Below are 15969 nucleotides of genomic sequence, written 5' to 3' on the forward strand. Positions count from 1 at the left end.
CTTGTGATGACTGGGTCACACTGACTGACCAAAACTTCTATAAGCAGTAATGGCAGACCTACCTAAAGATTGTTTGAGAAGGTAAGATTTACAATTACTGAAATAGACTATGTAGATCTATACAAAATTTATGAAGGTAAAAGAAAAAGTACAATAACTATAGTTAAAAAATATATTGCCGTTTTGTTTGCTTTGGTACAATTTAAGGCAATGCACCTAAAAGCCATCACAGATTTGACGATAGAAATATTTTTACAGCATTAAGAAGATTCGCTAGAAAGGGATTGTATATAATTATGTATTCCGATAATGCAACGAACTTCGTGAGAGCAGCGAAAGAATTGAAGAACGTTTATCAATTTGTGCAGAAATAGAGGAAATCAAGACTAATTGTAAATTAGCTTTACAATAGGGATAAACTGAAAATTCCTCCCAAATCTCTCAATTTTAGAGAACTGTGAGAGGCAGCGATTAAAGCCGTCAAAAGACATTTATTTACTGTCATGCGAAACCTCATTTTAACATAGAAAAAAGAATTCATCACGCTATTAGCTGAAATCGAGTCAGTGTTAAATTCTTGATTCTTTTATTTTCTCATCCCGATGATTTAATGGTTTTATTAGCTGCTCATTTCTTGAAGCTGCTCATTTGATCGAAGACTTACAACCGGAACTGGTATAGAGAAACTGGATAGATGTATCTAGTAACACTCTATCTAGGTGATAACATCAGCAAAAAATCAAGCAACACTTTTGGAAGCATTGGCAAAAAAAAATACTTCCATCAATTGCAGATGCGCATCAAATGGTATCACGACTCAAAGAAGTTGGAGGTTGGAATGGTTGGATGGTCCTTATAATAGAACAGTAAAATTCTCCGCTGAATGGAACTTAGCGTATTCTTGAAATCTGCTAAGGGATGATCAAATAGCTAGTATTTACGGAAGCAAATAATATAATCGATTCATAATCTGCGCGTCTTGTACGATTATCGATAACATTGCGAATTACGTAGAGACATTATATTAAGAAACTGATTTTAATTGGATAGAAAATGGCGGACTTATAGATGGCTTATGCGAGGAGTTATCTACAATAGGTTATCTACAATAGTCATAGATGGTCGCGAAGTCTTTAGTTCAGAAAATTGATCACTCATAGCTAATTATTCTTCTTATATTTTATTATGATTGATCAATTTTCTACAACTTAAGACCCCGCAATCACGATTCCTATTATAGATTCTTATTATAGACCCTACATTAAGTGTTGGCTGTTAATTGACATGTATATGAAATACAATAAGAATATTATATTAATAATAAACGATTTATTAAGACCGTATATGTGAATATACAATAAGTAAGAGTTTAATGCTTATAACAGTCGAAAGTGAATCTTAGATGCTTTAAATAATTTCTTGAATTTATATGCTAAATATGTAGTCATTTAAATTGCGCTTCGAATTGATTTTTCGGACTTATAAACGCAATTAAACTATTATAGTAATATCACAAATTAAATTGACAAGCAATTTAATAATTTGATGCTTTGATTATAATAATGTTTGATTATTGCCAAATATTCTGCTTAATTTGTTAAACAGTATTAACAACATTAATAACATTTACAAAATTGAATATTGTTAAAGGAAAAATAAATATCTGATATGTAAGATAGACGAGAATAAAGTGTTATACCACAATTCCATCATAATAAATAATATAATGTTATGAAAATGACGGGTTGTATGTTTCTGTTTTAAATTACTAATATTAATTATATGTTTATATTGTTTATTTATACTAATTTATAGCCATGTCATTATGGTTTATACATGTAATCGTTTACAGACATTTTGCATTTGTGATATTAATATTTATTAAATGTAAGTGTAATATAATGCATATTTGCTTTTATTTCCTATATTTCTGTTTCCCCTTCTTTCGCATCTTAGTCACAAATTGGCTACACCATTACGTGTTCAGTCAATCAAAAATTGGACCATCTATGCCAGTCTCTTACTATAGTGTCTCTAGAATTGCGGGAGCGAGCCATGGCTGTTATTTTTGTCATTCTATTTAGGAATATAGTGCTCGAATAAATTTGCAATTTAAGGAGATGCTGGAATGACGCGGCTAAACTTGATCGATGTCGATATACACAGTACAGATTTTTTAATTTCAAATAAAAAAAAACATCTTTCATTCATTTCTTATATTATTATTCTACTCAAATGCATACATTTGTCCTTATTTAACATATTGCAACGTCATCTCTTGCAAGATCAAATACTACTACTATTAAACACAATTACTGCTTTGTTTACCGTTTCGAGTCTTCATTCAGTATTCGTAATTTGCAGATATAAATCTTTTTTTTTAAGCTTTTAATCTTAGTTTCATAAATTCAGTATTATTTGTGGACGTCGAAATAGTAATCCGCAAACACATAGTTTGCACAAATAAATAATGTCGAATTCTTAAAATTAGACTTAGATGCTTTATCGCGACGAATTTATATGAAAATTGACATAAACGTGCGACTGCATGTATCATAAATTGCGTGAAATATTGCTGTGGTAGTATTATGTATATAAAGACATGTCAATGCGTAACGCGCGGCGCGACCTTCTAACAACTAAAGTAGCATTGGAAAAAACAGCTAGTAGTCTTTATAAAAGGAGTATTCGAAAGTTCTGTGCCCTTCATGAACTGTAATTCGGAAGAACTAACTATAAGTGAGTATGAGTAGGGAATTTAATGCATTGCATAATAAATTTGATAATATTTTGCTCACTTATCTTTATTTAATTTATTGCACATTTGTACTTACCATAATATTTCATTCCTTCTATTGAATCTATTTTATTTATGTATTTTTAGTTTGGCGCTAATAATTATTCTTTATAGGCAATTTAAGTTTTGAATGTAATCTCTCAAGGTGGACCGGGAGATGTCAGAGTTGTTAAGCAAATATTAAAGTCACTAGATTTATAAAGTACTGCAAACTCGCCTTCATTTTGATGCGGCAATTTCAAATTTATGCATTTGTATATACGTACTTTATTTGGGAAAATAAAGCCTTCAAGTATATAAATAAATGTTTTTTAATTGTAACTAGTTTATTTATAATCAACAAAATATATATGAATGCTTAATTTATATATTATTTAGTTTAATACGGATTTATTTGTTGTAGAAGTTTAATACACGAAGAGACATGTAAGTACAATTTAAAAGCTTAAAATTGTATACTATGTGCATTTCCGCCATATTGACACAACATTTCAGAAATTGCGGTATTATACTTTATAAATCTAGTGACTTTAGCGAATATCCGAGTTTAACCGGAACGCAATAAAAAATTATTGACTACTCGTGGTAGAGCGACTTGATTGATAAAACATTTAGCATATAGAGCATTTTAACACTCATTGTCAAGTTCACAGTTGGCAATGAACGGAAGCGGTTGAGCAACGCCAGCGTCGAAGAGACTTTGTGTATTCGAATATCGTGAATTGTATGAAACGCATTGTCCGCAGAATAAAATCGAGATGCACATTCAAAAAATTCCAGTGTATTCATTACAGATAGCAAATTTTTTACAACAGAACTTAAAAATGTAGCAACGACATAACAGTTTCTGAACTATGACATAATAAAGAAAGACAGCGCCGGAGCGATCTGCCCCTCCTTTTATGCCACACCTTTACCACACTATTAACGATAACAATAATAGACTAATTAACAGATAGCTCTTTCAATTTATTAAACAAAATTTGTTACACTTTATTCGCTTTCATATACAACGTTCTTGCATTTACGTAAAAAATAAATATTTAAATTTTACATAACATAAACCTATAGCTTTAAATAAATTTATTTTTTAATAACAATAATAAAAACAAACTCATATTAGTGACAAATAATAAAGTGATAAATAAAGGCCAATAATTTAAACGAGCAAAATTTATGTATTAAAAATTTAATTTATTCAACATAAATCCAAATTGATAATATAAAACTAAACGTTTCACGTAACATAGAACGCTTTATCAGCGGTATGTAACAAATTAGATATAAATTAACTATAACCCCCCCCCCCTTTTTAATTTCATCTATATTAACTATTCATCACGAGTTAAAAGTAGTTCAAGTTAATTTGATACTTCAAATTCAGTAATATAAATTAATTACATAAAGAGCGCACATATGTGGCATCGCAGACAGCGTCTGTCATGATGTCCCAGGTTCGATCCTAGTAAGAACTATAATCTAAGGATATAAGATGTTTACTCCCGAAATGCGCAGTGTTGACCAATCAGAGAATTGCCAGAAATGCAAAAAGCAATATCCATCTGATCTGCGATATATTAAATTTATATAGATTATATGTTGTCACGATGATATTGTGTTACGCAGTCGTGCTGTATTTTACGCTAAATTTTGATTGACTGCTCTGAATTCAACCCCATCGCCACAGATAGATAAGAACAATAGGCCCATGATGTAAAAAGACAAGGTGCATCATTCTCGAGGATGCGCAGTAAGAAAGTGAATTTTGGGCCAAAATTTAATTGGTTATTCCAATATGCCAGCGCTATTAAGAAAGTGCATAGAGATCAAAATTTGATTGGTTGTTTTCAGTATTGCTATCGCCATTATACACACCTTGTATTCTTACATCGTGAGCAGGTTCACTCTGTTAAAAATGATGCTAAAGATCGTCCTACGCGCATGAACGAATCACAATCAACAGTATGGCGCACCAATCAGTTTCCTCTAGAGAAACTAAGGAAGCTAAAATTTCACTCTTATAGGTGCTATCCACAGCTAACAACATGGCAGTCAATTAGCAGTTAGATCAAAAGTGCCGACACAGAGTGAACTTACCGTTCTTACTGTACTACCACTATCATGCGCAATTGTATTCTTACATCATGATAGGAATCAAAATATTTAAGTTTATTTCTCCTCTCATAAAAGGCCGGCAACCTCCCGAGAGTATTCTTATCCACAGAAACATCTCTCGAAAAACCCGCCGTCAGAAACCGGCATTAAAAGTAGGTCCTATATGTTTGTGACGGTAAATGTTCAGAAGTGGTGCTCCTTAAAAACTACGGTTTTTTTCAGTAATGAACAAAACTTAGTTATAAAAAGACATATACAATGTTTTAAGAGGGGACTTGTGGTTTCTGTTAAAAAAAAATTTTATTTCAAAAATGAATAAGACAATTTTATTTTTTATTTGATATAAATGTATACTTTAAGTTACATCTCATCGACTTGAGTATCCTTCAGATACGTTTCAAGATAGAGTGATTTCCTGAAAGAATTAAGGAGGTCATTGATTTAAGAGATATAATAAATTAAAGTTTCATAATAAGTAGAGGATGACATTTATATGAGAGGTATATTACATGAAGTTTGTATATGCCGTACTAATTTCTCGAAGAATGTAAACAAAAAAATTAAAGAAGGTGAAGAAACGGGCTTGTTGAGAATAAAGCGTTGCGCAATTTTTGTATGTGTAAATCTTCAATTTATTTGTACATTTCATGTTCGAGTCATCTTTTTTTTAAATGTAATTTTTGGTACGAATAATCAGTAATTTTTGACACAATGGCTACTAAAAATTTTAATATATAAACATATACTGCGGATTTTATTTTTATAAATGTCTCGTATTTTTATAAATGTCGTTTTCGGATCCTTGGGTGAGAAATAATGAAGGTTAACCTCGTTCGTCATGACTCTCACTGAATTTATCAACATGTGTAACTCGTGATGACTGATAGAGTTCTCTCGTCAAGGATTTAACTCAATTTCTGTAATTTTTGTGGATTATTGCTGAAGATAACTCGAACGTGAGTCGAAACGTCCAAATAAATAGAAAATTTACACATACAGAAATGGCGCAACGCTTACAGAGCTTCACTCTCATTAGTCTGTTTCTTTACCTTTATAATTTTCTTTTTTTACATTTTTAAGAGTGCATACAATTTTAAATTGTTATTTAAAGTTGTCTTATTTTTTTAAATGTAAATAAAATTAGAAAATCACAAAAAGTCAAAGATATTTTTGTATAAACAATAGACATAGTTCTCGCAGTTAACAACTTTCAATGTGCTATACAAATTTTTAAATCTTGTTAATGATAAGAGTAAATAATAGTTCTTGTTCCGCGTTATAATTAAGTGTATGCGTGAATACAGTATTTGTGGAGGGCAGCATTGCGTCCAAAAAATATAATTCAACTCAATCCATATTTTAGTATTGGATTGGCTCTCGCTTTGCATATACTTTACAATGCAAAACGAAAATATGGGTTGAGTTATATAGGTTATATTTTGAGTATAGGTTATATTTTTTGGAAAGCGACACGTACTTTCTCTACGCATACGTTTTTCAACACGAAACGAAGTTTCTCCCCATTTTCCCCTTGTCAATGGGCGCATTTTTACACGAAGCGAAATCCATGGTGGAAGGTATAACATGGTGTGCAATTGCTTAGTGTCTCTATCTAAATCTCTGTCCTCTCCTTGTGCAAGGAAGGATTCAGTACCAACTTTATGATGCAAAACAAATCGATATTCATAGTCGATTCTTACATTTAAGATTATCTTAAGTACAATCTTAAGATGTTGTAAGTCAATCCAAAGACTATATTAGCATCTTAAAACATTATTTAATAGTTTTAAAATAAGAACAGACAATGAATATCGCTCTATATGTCGCGTTTCGCAATTGGTAGCCCTTGAACCCTATTGACGCGGAGCAAAAGTAGGCATGTTTGGCCGAACTGCACACATATGTATTATAATCTTCCCATCATGGCTCCACGCCACTTCCCCTACCTGTCTAGGAGCTTGTTCAACTTGTTCAAAAATAAAACTGTCTTATTTGTTTTTGAAATAGACTTTTTTTCACAAACACCATAAGCCTCCTCTTAAAACATGCTATATTATATACATGTTTTTTTGTAATTAGTTTTGTTCATTATTAAAGAAAAAACTGCGGTTTTTTGAGGAGCACCGCTTTTGAACATTTATCTTTGTGGCAATTGAATAATCAGTATGCGCACCATAAGCATATGAGAGAGAGTAGCATAGACCTAAGGTAAGAAGAACAGACCTAAGGTAAGAAGAAGAAGAAGAAGAAATTACATAAAGATTAAAAAATCGCAATCAACATATAACGTTAAACAAATGTACAATAGTGAAAAAACTGGTCATATTAAAAATATGTTAACTGATTCTTCGTTTTCATAACGAGAATAAATATCAATGGCCAATAAGGCCGACATTGTCAAAAGAAATGTAGATATAACCAAAATATGGCAATCAGTAAAATAAAAAATTGATCGTGAAATAAAATGCTATATATAAATAAAATAAATATCAGGGTAATGTATATCAAGATTCGAAAAACTTACATTAACAAGTAAACCGACTCACATGAATTTTCAGCATATTAGAATAGTTACAAAATATGTTACAAAAGAGAGTAATTATGTACATCTCAATCTAAAGAATGCAATTACTTCTCAATCTATCTTTTTCTTCAAAAATTATCGAACCTGGCAGCTCTCTTGCTTAGTATAACAGAATAGAAACATCCGAATATGAGGACTAAATGTATATCTATCTATATAAATCGATACAATATTGTCAATAAAGAATATACATTAATTTTGGCGTCCATAATTAGAAAATTCACTGAGAATATCAAAATAAGCACTATTTAATAATTCCATATCTTTATTTATATTTATTCTGTTTTTTTTTTTGTTCTTTTATGTGAATTATTTCGGAAATCATCCTTTTTTAGAAATTATTTTTCGAATTTAATATATATGCACCGCCCCAATTAAAAGAATGATTAAGTTTTGTAATGTGTTCTGAAATAACTATGTTTTGAAGGATCTAACTTTATATTGTTTTTATGTTCTTTAAGTCTCGTTCCCAATTTTCTTTTAGTCTGTCCCACATATGAAGTATTACAGGCATTGCATGGAATTTTATAAACATTATTTTTCGTTATCTCACTTATGTGCTTTCATTATATCTTGTTAAATTTATGATAAATCCAAATCCTATCATACATTCTGATTTATTTATCACTGCTGCCACTCTTTCCGAGATATTTTTAATACATGGAAACACAATGAAATGTTTCTCAGATTTTTCTTCTTTAATAAGTACATAGTTTCTCTTCTTAGATGTACTAAGTCTAAATCAGCGGATAATCACTGATCAGTGTCAAGTATGCCACTGATAATTAGTGAATAAAATATGATATCGATAATTTATCTAATCTTTATTATCTGATCTAACTAATCTTATTTTAGTGCTTAAATTCAGTGAATGTAGTATTAGAAGATTGAAATTAACATGCAAATATCAGTATTTTACAATAATATTGGAAACAAGATCGTTTATGTTAAATAACATTATTTTAAAGAGAGCTGCTAGTTTTCGATAATTTTTGAAGAAAAAGGTAGATTGAGAAGTAATTACACTATAATAAACTTATTGCGAAAAATATTGGCTCGGGAGTCGAACCCGGATCTCTTTTATCAGTATTTTAATTATATAATGCTCCAACATTCTTCCTTTTTTAGTTTTTTACTAATTTACTTTATTAATTATCCAGTGCCAAGTATGCCACTAGATAATTAGTGACTATTATATGATCCACTGATTTAGATTTAGAGAGTAACTTTCCATTAAATGAAGTTTTTAATCTATAATTAATTCTATTAAAAATAATGTTTAAAGAATAGCATTCTCAAATTTCTAGATTTTTTTGAGTAAAAAGAAGGCTCCGATAATAATTGCTCTATCTACTAAATTATAAATGACTCCAATTTTATGGCACATTGGATGGTAAAAAAAAAATTATACGCAACTGTCAGAATATGTCTCCTTAGGGTACCAATCGAGAATTATTTTTTTAATATTTATTTTTTAAATAATTTAATCAAATTGCATACAGAAGGAAAGAACGCACTAATAATAAGAGAAAAATGCTGTTTTTTAATTCTATTTTTTTAATTCTATGTTAAAAACTAAATAAAAGAAGCGCTGATAATGAGTCTCGTAGATTAAATGCTCCAGCTCAGAGAAAAAAATATATTTACTTGCTTTTACAGGCAATAAAATTTTCCGTTGTAAACAAAAACCTATCACTACAGGAAAAAATTAGTTTTATAAAAACTAACAATTTCACCAAGCTCACAATTTTAATTATTCTACTTTTATTATTTGTTTGAATAATCGAGATAATTTATTAGGTGTTGGAATTAATTCGTAGCGTTTTTAATGAAAGAATGTTATTTATTTCACATGAGCATTAAAAAATACATTAATGAAAGTACTTCCCATCACTTGTAAAACGCTACGAATTAATTCCAACACCTAATACATTCATTCTTTCTTTTACAAACAAATCTTAAATTTTTGCTTGCATCGAGGAATTAAGTGCTTGAATTGGTCTTTAAAATCTGTAAAGTCTCCCACTCTTCATTTTATTGGACATATTTTATGTATACACAAGACAAATATTAATCATGTTAAAGGAGTAAATGTTATGATAGAGCCAGACAGTATCGTTTGGGTAATTCACGAATGCAGTTCATTCGAACATTGCTTTGTTTTGGCACTTAAAATCGATCAAAATAATTCTCATGTCACAGTGAATAAAATGTCGCATGTTGAAGATAAATGGATAAAAGAGGTAACAACAAGAATTATTGAGAATCTTGGATCAAACGTTGATGAAGCTCAATATAAAGTTTGCGGATTCACCAACTATATAATGTCTATACAGTACTATCTAAATGTAAAGTTTAAAAATAAGAACGGCCACAGCGAGAAACTTTCTATAATATTGAAAAGACCAACGGAGAACGAAAAAAATAGAATGTTGGCTCGTAGTGATTATCAGTTCCATAATAAGATACTGTTTTATCGGATGTACACTCAGCCCGGTGAACATTTTCAAAATGCTTCTACGTCAATAAACAACCGCCCTTTCGGCGGTCGCCTTGGAAAACATCAGCAAACGAGGATACCGCCCTTGTCCATATATGTATGACATTTTTCTGGAATATACATTAGCGGCATTTCGTGAGATGGGACGATTCCACAGTAAGGGATACGTCATGAAGAAGCTGCAGTGCGAAAAGTGTTCTTCGATATTATGAAACAAATTCAAGAAATTAGATACGATGTGAAGAATGAATGGAAGAATTTCATCAATGTAAACGCAACACGAGCGGAATATCTTCGCAATCATGATCACGATGTAACCTTCTGCGATAAAATGGAAGCTTTACTCTCGCAAGTGTTTGACAAAGTGATGATGAAGATAGTAGAGCCGCGAGAGCCATTGTCCACGTTGTGTCATGGCAATTTTACATTGGGCAATATTCTCTTCGAGATAAAAAACGGTAAACATGACGCAATACTAATCGATTTCGCGCTTTGTAGATACTCGACTCCCGTCGTTGATCTTTCCACGTACATTTGTCTGTGCTGCTCGAATGAAATGATGAAAGACAAATTCTTCGAAATAATGCGAGTCTATCATAATGCATTGAAAAAATATCTTCTGGAGGCTGGCGTTTCGAATATCGAGAAATACTCGTATAAGGCCTTGCTGGACGATTACAGGAGAGGTGGTCTTTTTGGTTTCATCAGTGCATCTTTCTTCTTACCGTCAGTAAGAGAATATTACACCATAGATTCTGAATAATTAACGTGCAAAATTCAATCAAGGGATTGCGTTGAAGCAATCCGGCGGAGACGAAATATCTAAGATATCAGCTGACATGTTATTACATTTGATGGATCTTGGTTGTTTAACATATTTTTAATAACAATGCGTTTATTCCGAGATGCATAGATTATCATCAATCATTAATTATAAACTATAAGTTAAAAAAGATGTGTGTTCAATTCACAGCATCTGTATTTCTGCGATTGTTAACTACGTTCCTTTAACCAAGAATTATGTATGACATGCGCAAAATGATATCTTATGTATTTTTACGTACAGTACTAATTACAAAGAGGCTGGTCATCTGATTCTGACGTCTTTTTCTTACTTGCTCCTATACGAATCCACTGCACGCATTGCTTTTACATAAGATTATACGTGAACCATAGGAGTTAGCAGTAATGTAGTCTAATGTGTTATATAAATTTTTGTGATTACAATTAGAAAAATCACAGTCTATCAGATCTTAATATACATTATTTTGCATTTATATTTATGAGTGATGTAATTTTTATAAAATCTTTTCAAGGAACAAAATATGAAATATTTCTAAAGAATTTAGTCATGTAAATATAATATAACAAAGCAAGAGAATTGATTTTTCAAAATTCTCGTAAATAACAATAGCTCTTTAAAAATATTGCTAATATTATAAATATTTCATAAAATATTAAATATTCGCTACATTTGTCGCGCTTCCATTATGTTCTTCGTTAATCTCATGTTACGAACCAAAAAGATCACATTCTTTTATATTGAGTCATTCAGTTTCTACAGTCATTCGTTACTCTTCGCACGATTCCGTATTTCATCTACTTTCTTCCAGTTTTCTTCGAGTGGCCGCGTATTGTTCGCGAAAGCATCTTTCGTGACCCCGTTTTTTTTTTCATCTGTTCGAACGCCAAAGAAGAGAGACGGAGATGAACCGTTTAATCCTCCAGAGTGAAGCACATAAAAGACATTAGTCTCTTATTTTAAAGTATTTTATCATTTTTTAAACTCGCTTAAAAGAATAGATATAAGCTATTAGATAATGATATTGACTATATTTAATGATACCGTTTATAACACTAGAAATTTTAAAATTAGTTAATAATCTGATTGTATTGTATGCTTTGTTTGAACACATTTTTAAGGCGATTTATTTTAAAATAATTCTAAAAATTTATCGCTGAGCATATAACAATAATACTATTAATTGTTGTCAAATTTTTTGAAAATATTGCAAAATTATATCAGATGTTGTATACCGCCGTATACATATATGTAATATTGTATGTTGTATGTTATATAGAAAAATATTATATATTGTATACAATAATTTTAATCAACCAATTATATTGATTCTCCAGATATAATTGTGAATTAATTACATACACTGCTTTCTCACGTTGATATATCATTGCTATCACAGTATTATAAATTTTTAGTACCCTTTGACATATTTACGATCTTTATAAAGCTTTATAAAGCAAAGTTAGCTTCATTTATAATCTCTCTGGAGAGCTACCAGAGTGATAGTATTGTACGAGTTTCAGTATAATTAAGATAACGAACCCGTCTGTAGAGCATCTTGAATTTATAGATTCTTAAAATCGCGCATAACGATTTACACGTTGTTTACTGCTAGTAAAATGTTTCACATTGAAGACATTAAGAAATGGAATAAAGAAGTTATATTAAAGATTATTGAGAATCTTAAAGAAAATGTCGACGAAGTTCGGTATGAGATATCGAAGCAAACCAACAATGTTATGTCAACTGTCTATAACATATGCGTGAAGTTTAAGAACAAGACAAAGGATCAGAGTGAAGGATTTTCTATAATACTAAAGAAACCAACACAGTTAGAATTTCTTAGACAAATAATTCGCTCCGACGTTCAATTTCATAACGAAATTTTATTTTACCGCACGTATGCCCAACCAAATGAAAATTTTCCGAAATGCTTCTACATCAATGAACGACCGCCTGATTTGATGATCGCTCTGGAGAACGTCAATGAACAAGGATATTATTCTTGTGCGTGTCCATGTAAGTACAATATTCCTTTAGAATACACATTGGCAGCGATGCGCGAGATTGGACGATTCCACGGAAAAGGGTATGTAATGAAGGAACTGCAACGCGAAAAATTTTTCGCTATCGTAGAACAGGTTCAAGAATTTAAATACGACAGAATGTTAGATGAAAATCGTATAATCTTTCTCAACTTGACCGCGACGCGAGCAGTGGAATATCTCCGCAATCAGGGTTATGACACAGCCTTTTGTGATAAAACGGAAGCCTTACTCTCGAATGCGTTTGATGAAGTGATGATCAAGACGGTGGAACCGCGAGAGCCATTGTCTACGCTGTGTCATGGTGACTTTGTATTGGACAATATTCTTTTCAAGACGGAAAATGATGGACAATATCGAGCAATACTGATCGACTTTGCATGTTTGAAATATACAACGCCCGTCGTTGATCTTTCAACATATCTCTGTCTCTGTTGCTCGAATGAAGTAAAGAAAGATAAGTTCTTCGAGATTATACGAGCCTATCATGATGCACTAAAGGAATATCTCATAGAAGCTAACATTTGGGACAGCGAAAAATATTCGTACGATGCTTTGCTGGATGATTACAAAAGAGGTGGACTCTTCGGTTTTGTTATTGCATCTTTTTATTTACCAGTATTCATGGGATACTTAAAAAAAGGAAATTTTACATGTATAAATGAATTTGAAAACGAAGAAACAGCAAAACAAAACAAACAATTAGGCGGAGATAAAATTTCCAAGATATTAGCTGATATGTTGCTATATTTGAGAGATCTTGGTTGCTTAGAATAGTTTTCATTATAAGACAATTTTATTTTATAACATACAATGACGCCAGATTATTATAAACTAATAATTGTAAAGAATAAATTGAGTAAATTTAAATATTTGACAAAATATGAATATACATAATGTGGATATGAAATTTCTGTAAATAGATTGTAATTGAATATATTGTAATAAATACACATACCCGTTGTAAATCGATATAATATAAATATATTTTTACATTATAATAAATATATTTTTTTAATGTAACACTTATTTCAGATTTAATTAAGCAATTTCAAATATGAAAAAGAAGATACAGATTTATTATCAAATCTTATGTACCGTTTGAGATAAGAGAAGAAAGAGATAAGAGTAGAGCATAACTTTGTAGCATATTGACTTTTTGATATTGAAATGAGACTTATTTAATTTTATAAACCAATCCTTTATTTGGAATAAAAAAAAATATTATTTTATTTTATTTTATTTACACACACGCGCACGCGCGCACACACACACATACACACATTCACCTATATTTTATATATTTGAGTAGAATCAGGACAAATGAGAGTAAAGAATGTGTTAAGAACTATACAAAGTAATAAAATAAGAAAATTTATTTTATAATTAGTGATGTAATCAATTGTACTTTTCGACACTCTTTAGAGTTCTCTTCAATAAATACAAAAATTAATGTGTTTCTCTCCTTTGTATGTCAAACTTCAGTTACCAACAAATTGACAGATATGACACGTGGCAAAAATACCAACAAACAAAGAAACCATCTTGAAAGAGAGAAACTATGAATCAAATTAAAAATTATATAATACCGTACTCTCGTTCACTCTGTTTCTACTATCGATTTTAATTTTTGAGAATCCGCAATAAAATTATATTCGAATTGGTTTAAATTTATTATTTAAAATAAGTAGTTCGGGATAAAATAACCGAATATAATTAGCGGATTTAGCGCGATATATATATATATATATCGCGGAAATGAAACAACGTGGATAAGGAGCAGGTTAAAATTGAATCTCGCTTATATGTATACGCGACACTCAAAACAGGTATGGTATTGCGGCAGTATCCCGTGCACATTGATAAAATTATTCTTTCATCCGTGCAAGTCCGGATCTGCCTTTCAAATAAAGATACACCCGTACGCTCAGAATAACTATGTCATTTCCATATATTTTTCCAAGCTGGCAGCAGCATTTATCGCGAAGCTAATGCCCGAACTTATGCCCGAGGTTCATGCACAGCCAAATTTTTCTTCTTTATTAGTATAAAAATGATTAAACTCTCACGACCCGGAGAGCAGTAAAAGTATTACAAGTTATTTTATGACATAGTAATTATACTGCGCTATTCTGATTTTTAAAAATATTTTACGTCACAGACATAAAAAGTCAATTTTATAGATATTTATCGCCGTTATTTCTACGAGCTGAAAAACATAGTTGTGTAATACTCTTAAAAAAAAAAACAAAACATTCATTTTGCATCTAATTGCAGAGAACTATGATTATATACAAAATGTGATGAATCACGCATGTTTCGCAACATTTTGTACGATATACGTATAATCGTAATTGAAAATAAATCTTAATATCTCAAAAATATTTTTTAACAAAATGATAATTGTAATACTAATAAAAATTACAAAAATACATGTCTTGTTTAAAAAATAATTAAAAATGGAAATATCTTAAAATCAATACGAGGATCGTTTGAAAAGTTTTGAGCCTTATTATGAAAATGGCATTGCTCAAAATCCATTCTGATACTACAATCATACATGTTTTGAAAGATATCTGTGAAAATTATAGCCATTTTGAACGCTTAGTTGTTGTTTGACAGTCATTTGTGCCAATTCATGTTTTTATAAAAATGGGAAAAGTCGAATATCGGCGGTCGCCATGACAGAAATTTATGAATTGCGGTTCGAATTGATTGACCATCCACCGTATTCATCAGATCTAGCTCTTAACGACTTTTTCCTATTTCCTAGATTAAAATAAAATCTTAATCTAAAATTTGCGTTTTTAATACGTTACATCGTTATCTTTATGAATTATTGTTGACGCAAAAAGTATCAATGCGATAATATCCTTTTTGTGTCAACATCATAAATACATTATTTAAGATAAAAATTGATTTATTTTTGTTATAAATTTATTATCTAAAAATCTTATGTATTTTTTAAGATAAGAGTATAACTTTATAGCACATATTGACTCTGATAATGAAATGCGACGCGTGCGACAATGCTAATATTAAAATTTCTGCTACATAAAATCATTTCTCTGTAAATTTTCTTTTTTTTTTTGGAAAAGTAATGTAAAATACTTATTTTAAAGTAGA

General features: G+C 30.5%; 2 protein-coding genes and 1 pseudogene across 6 annotated transcripts in view; 2 read left to right on the top strand and 1 right to left on the bottom strand.

Annotated features, from left to right (window-relative positions):
- LOC105148322 (neurotrimin) overlaps positions 1 to 15969 on the bottom strand; it is a 378921-nt gene that overhangs the window by 174861 nt on the left and 188091 nt on the right. The window lies entirely within an intron of this gene.
- LOC147908735 (uncharacterized) lies at positions 1959 to 11556 on the top strand (annotated as a pseudogene).
- LOC105148319 (hypothetical protein) lies at positions 12290 to 14014 on the top strand. The gene has a single exon (XM_011059978.2). It carries the CDS (start codon positions 12418 to 12420, stop codon positions 13618 to 13620), a length of 1203 nt encoding a protein of 400 aa, XP_011058280.1. The 5' UTR covers positions 12290 to 12417; the 3' UTR covers positions 13621 to 14014.

Source organism: Acromyrmex echinatior, chromosome 8 (genome assembly GCF_024713525.1).
Source record: "Acromyrmex echinatior isolate Ae372 chromosome 8, ASM2471352v2, whole genome shotgun sequence".
Lineage (NCBI taxonomy): Eukaryota > Metazoa > Arthropoda > Insecta > Hymenoptera > Formicidae > Acromyrmex > Acromyrmex echinatior.

Bases quoted from the DNA above. Each gene is read 5' to 3' on its own strand.
- LOC105148319 (XM_011059978.2), top strand. From the start codon at position 12,418: ATGTTTCACATTGAAGACATTAAGAAATGGAATAAAGAAGTTATATTA.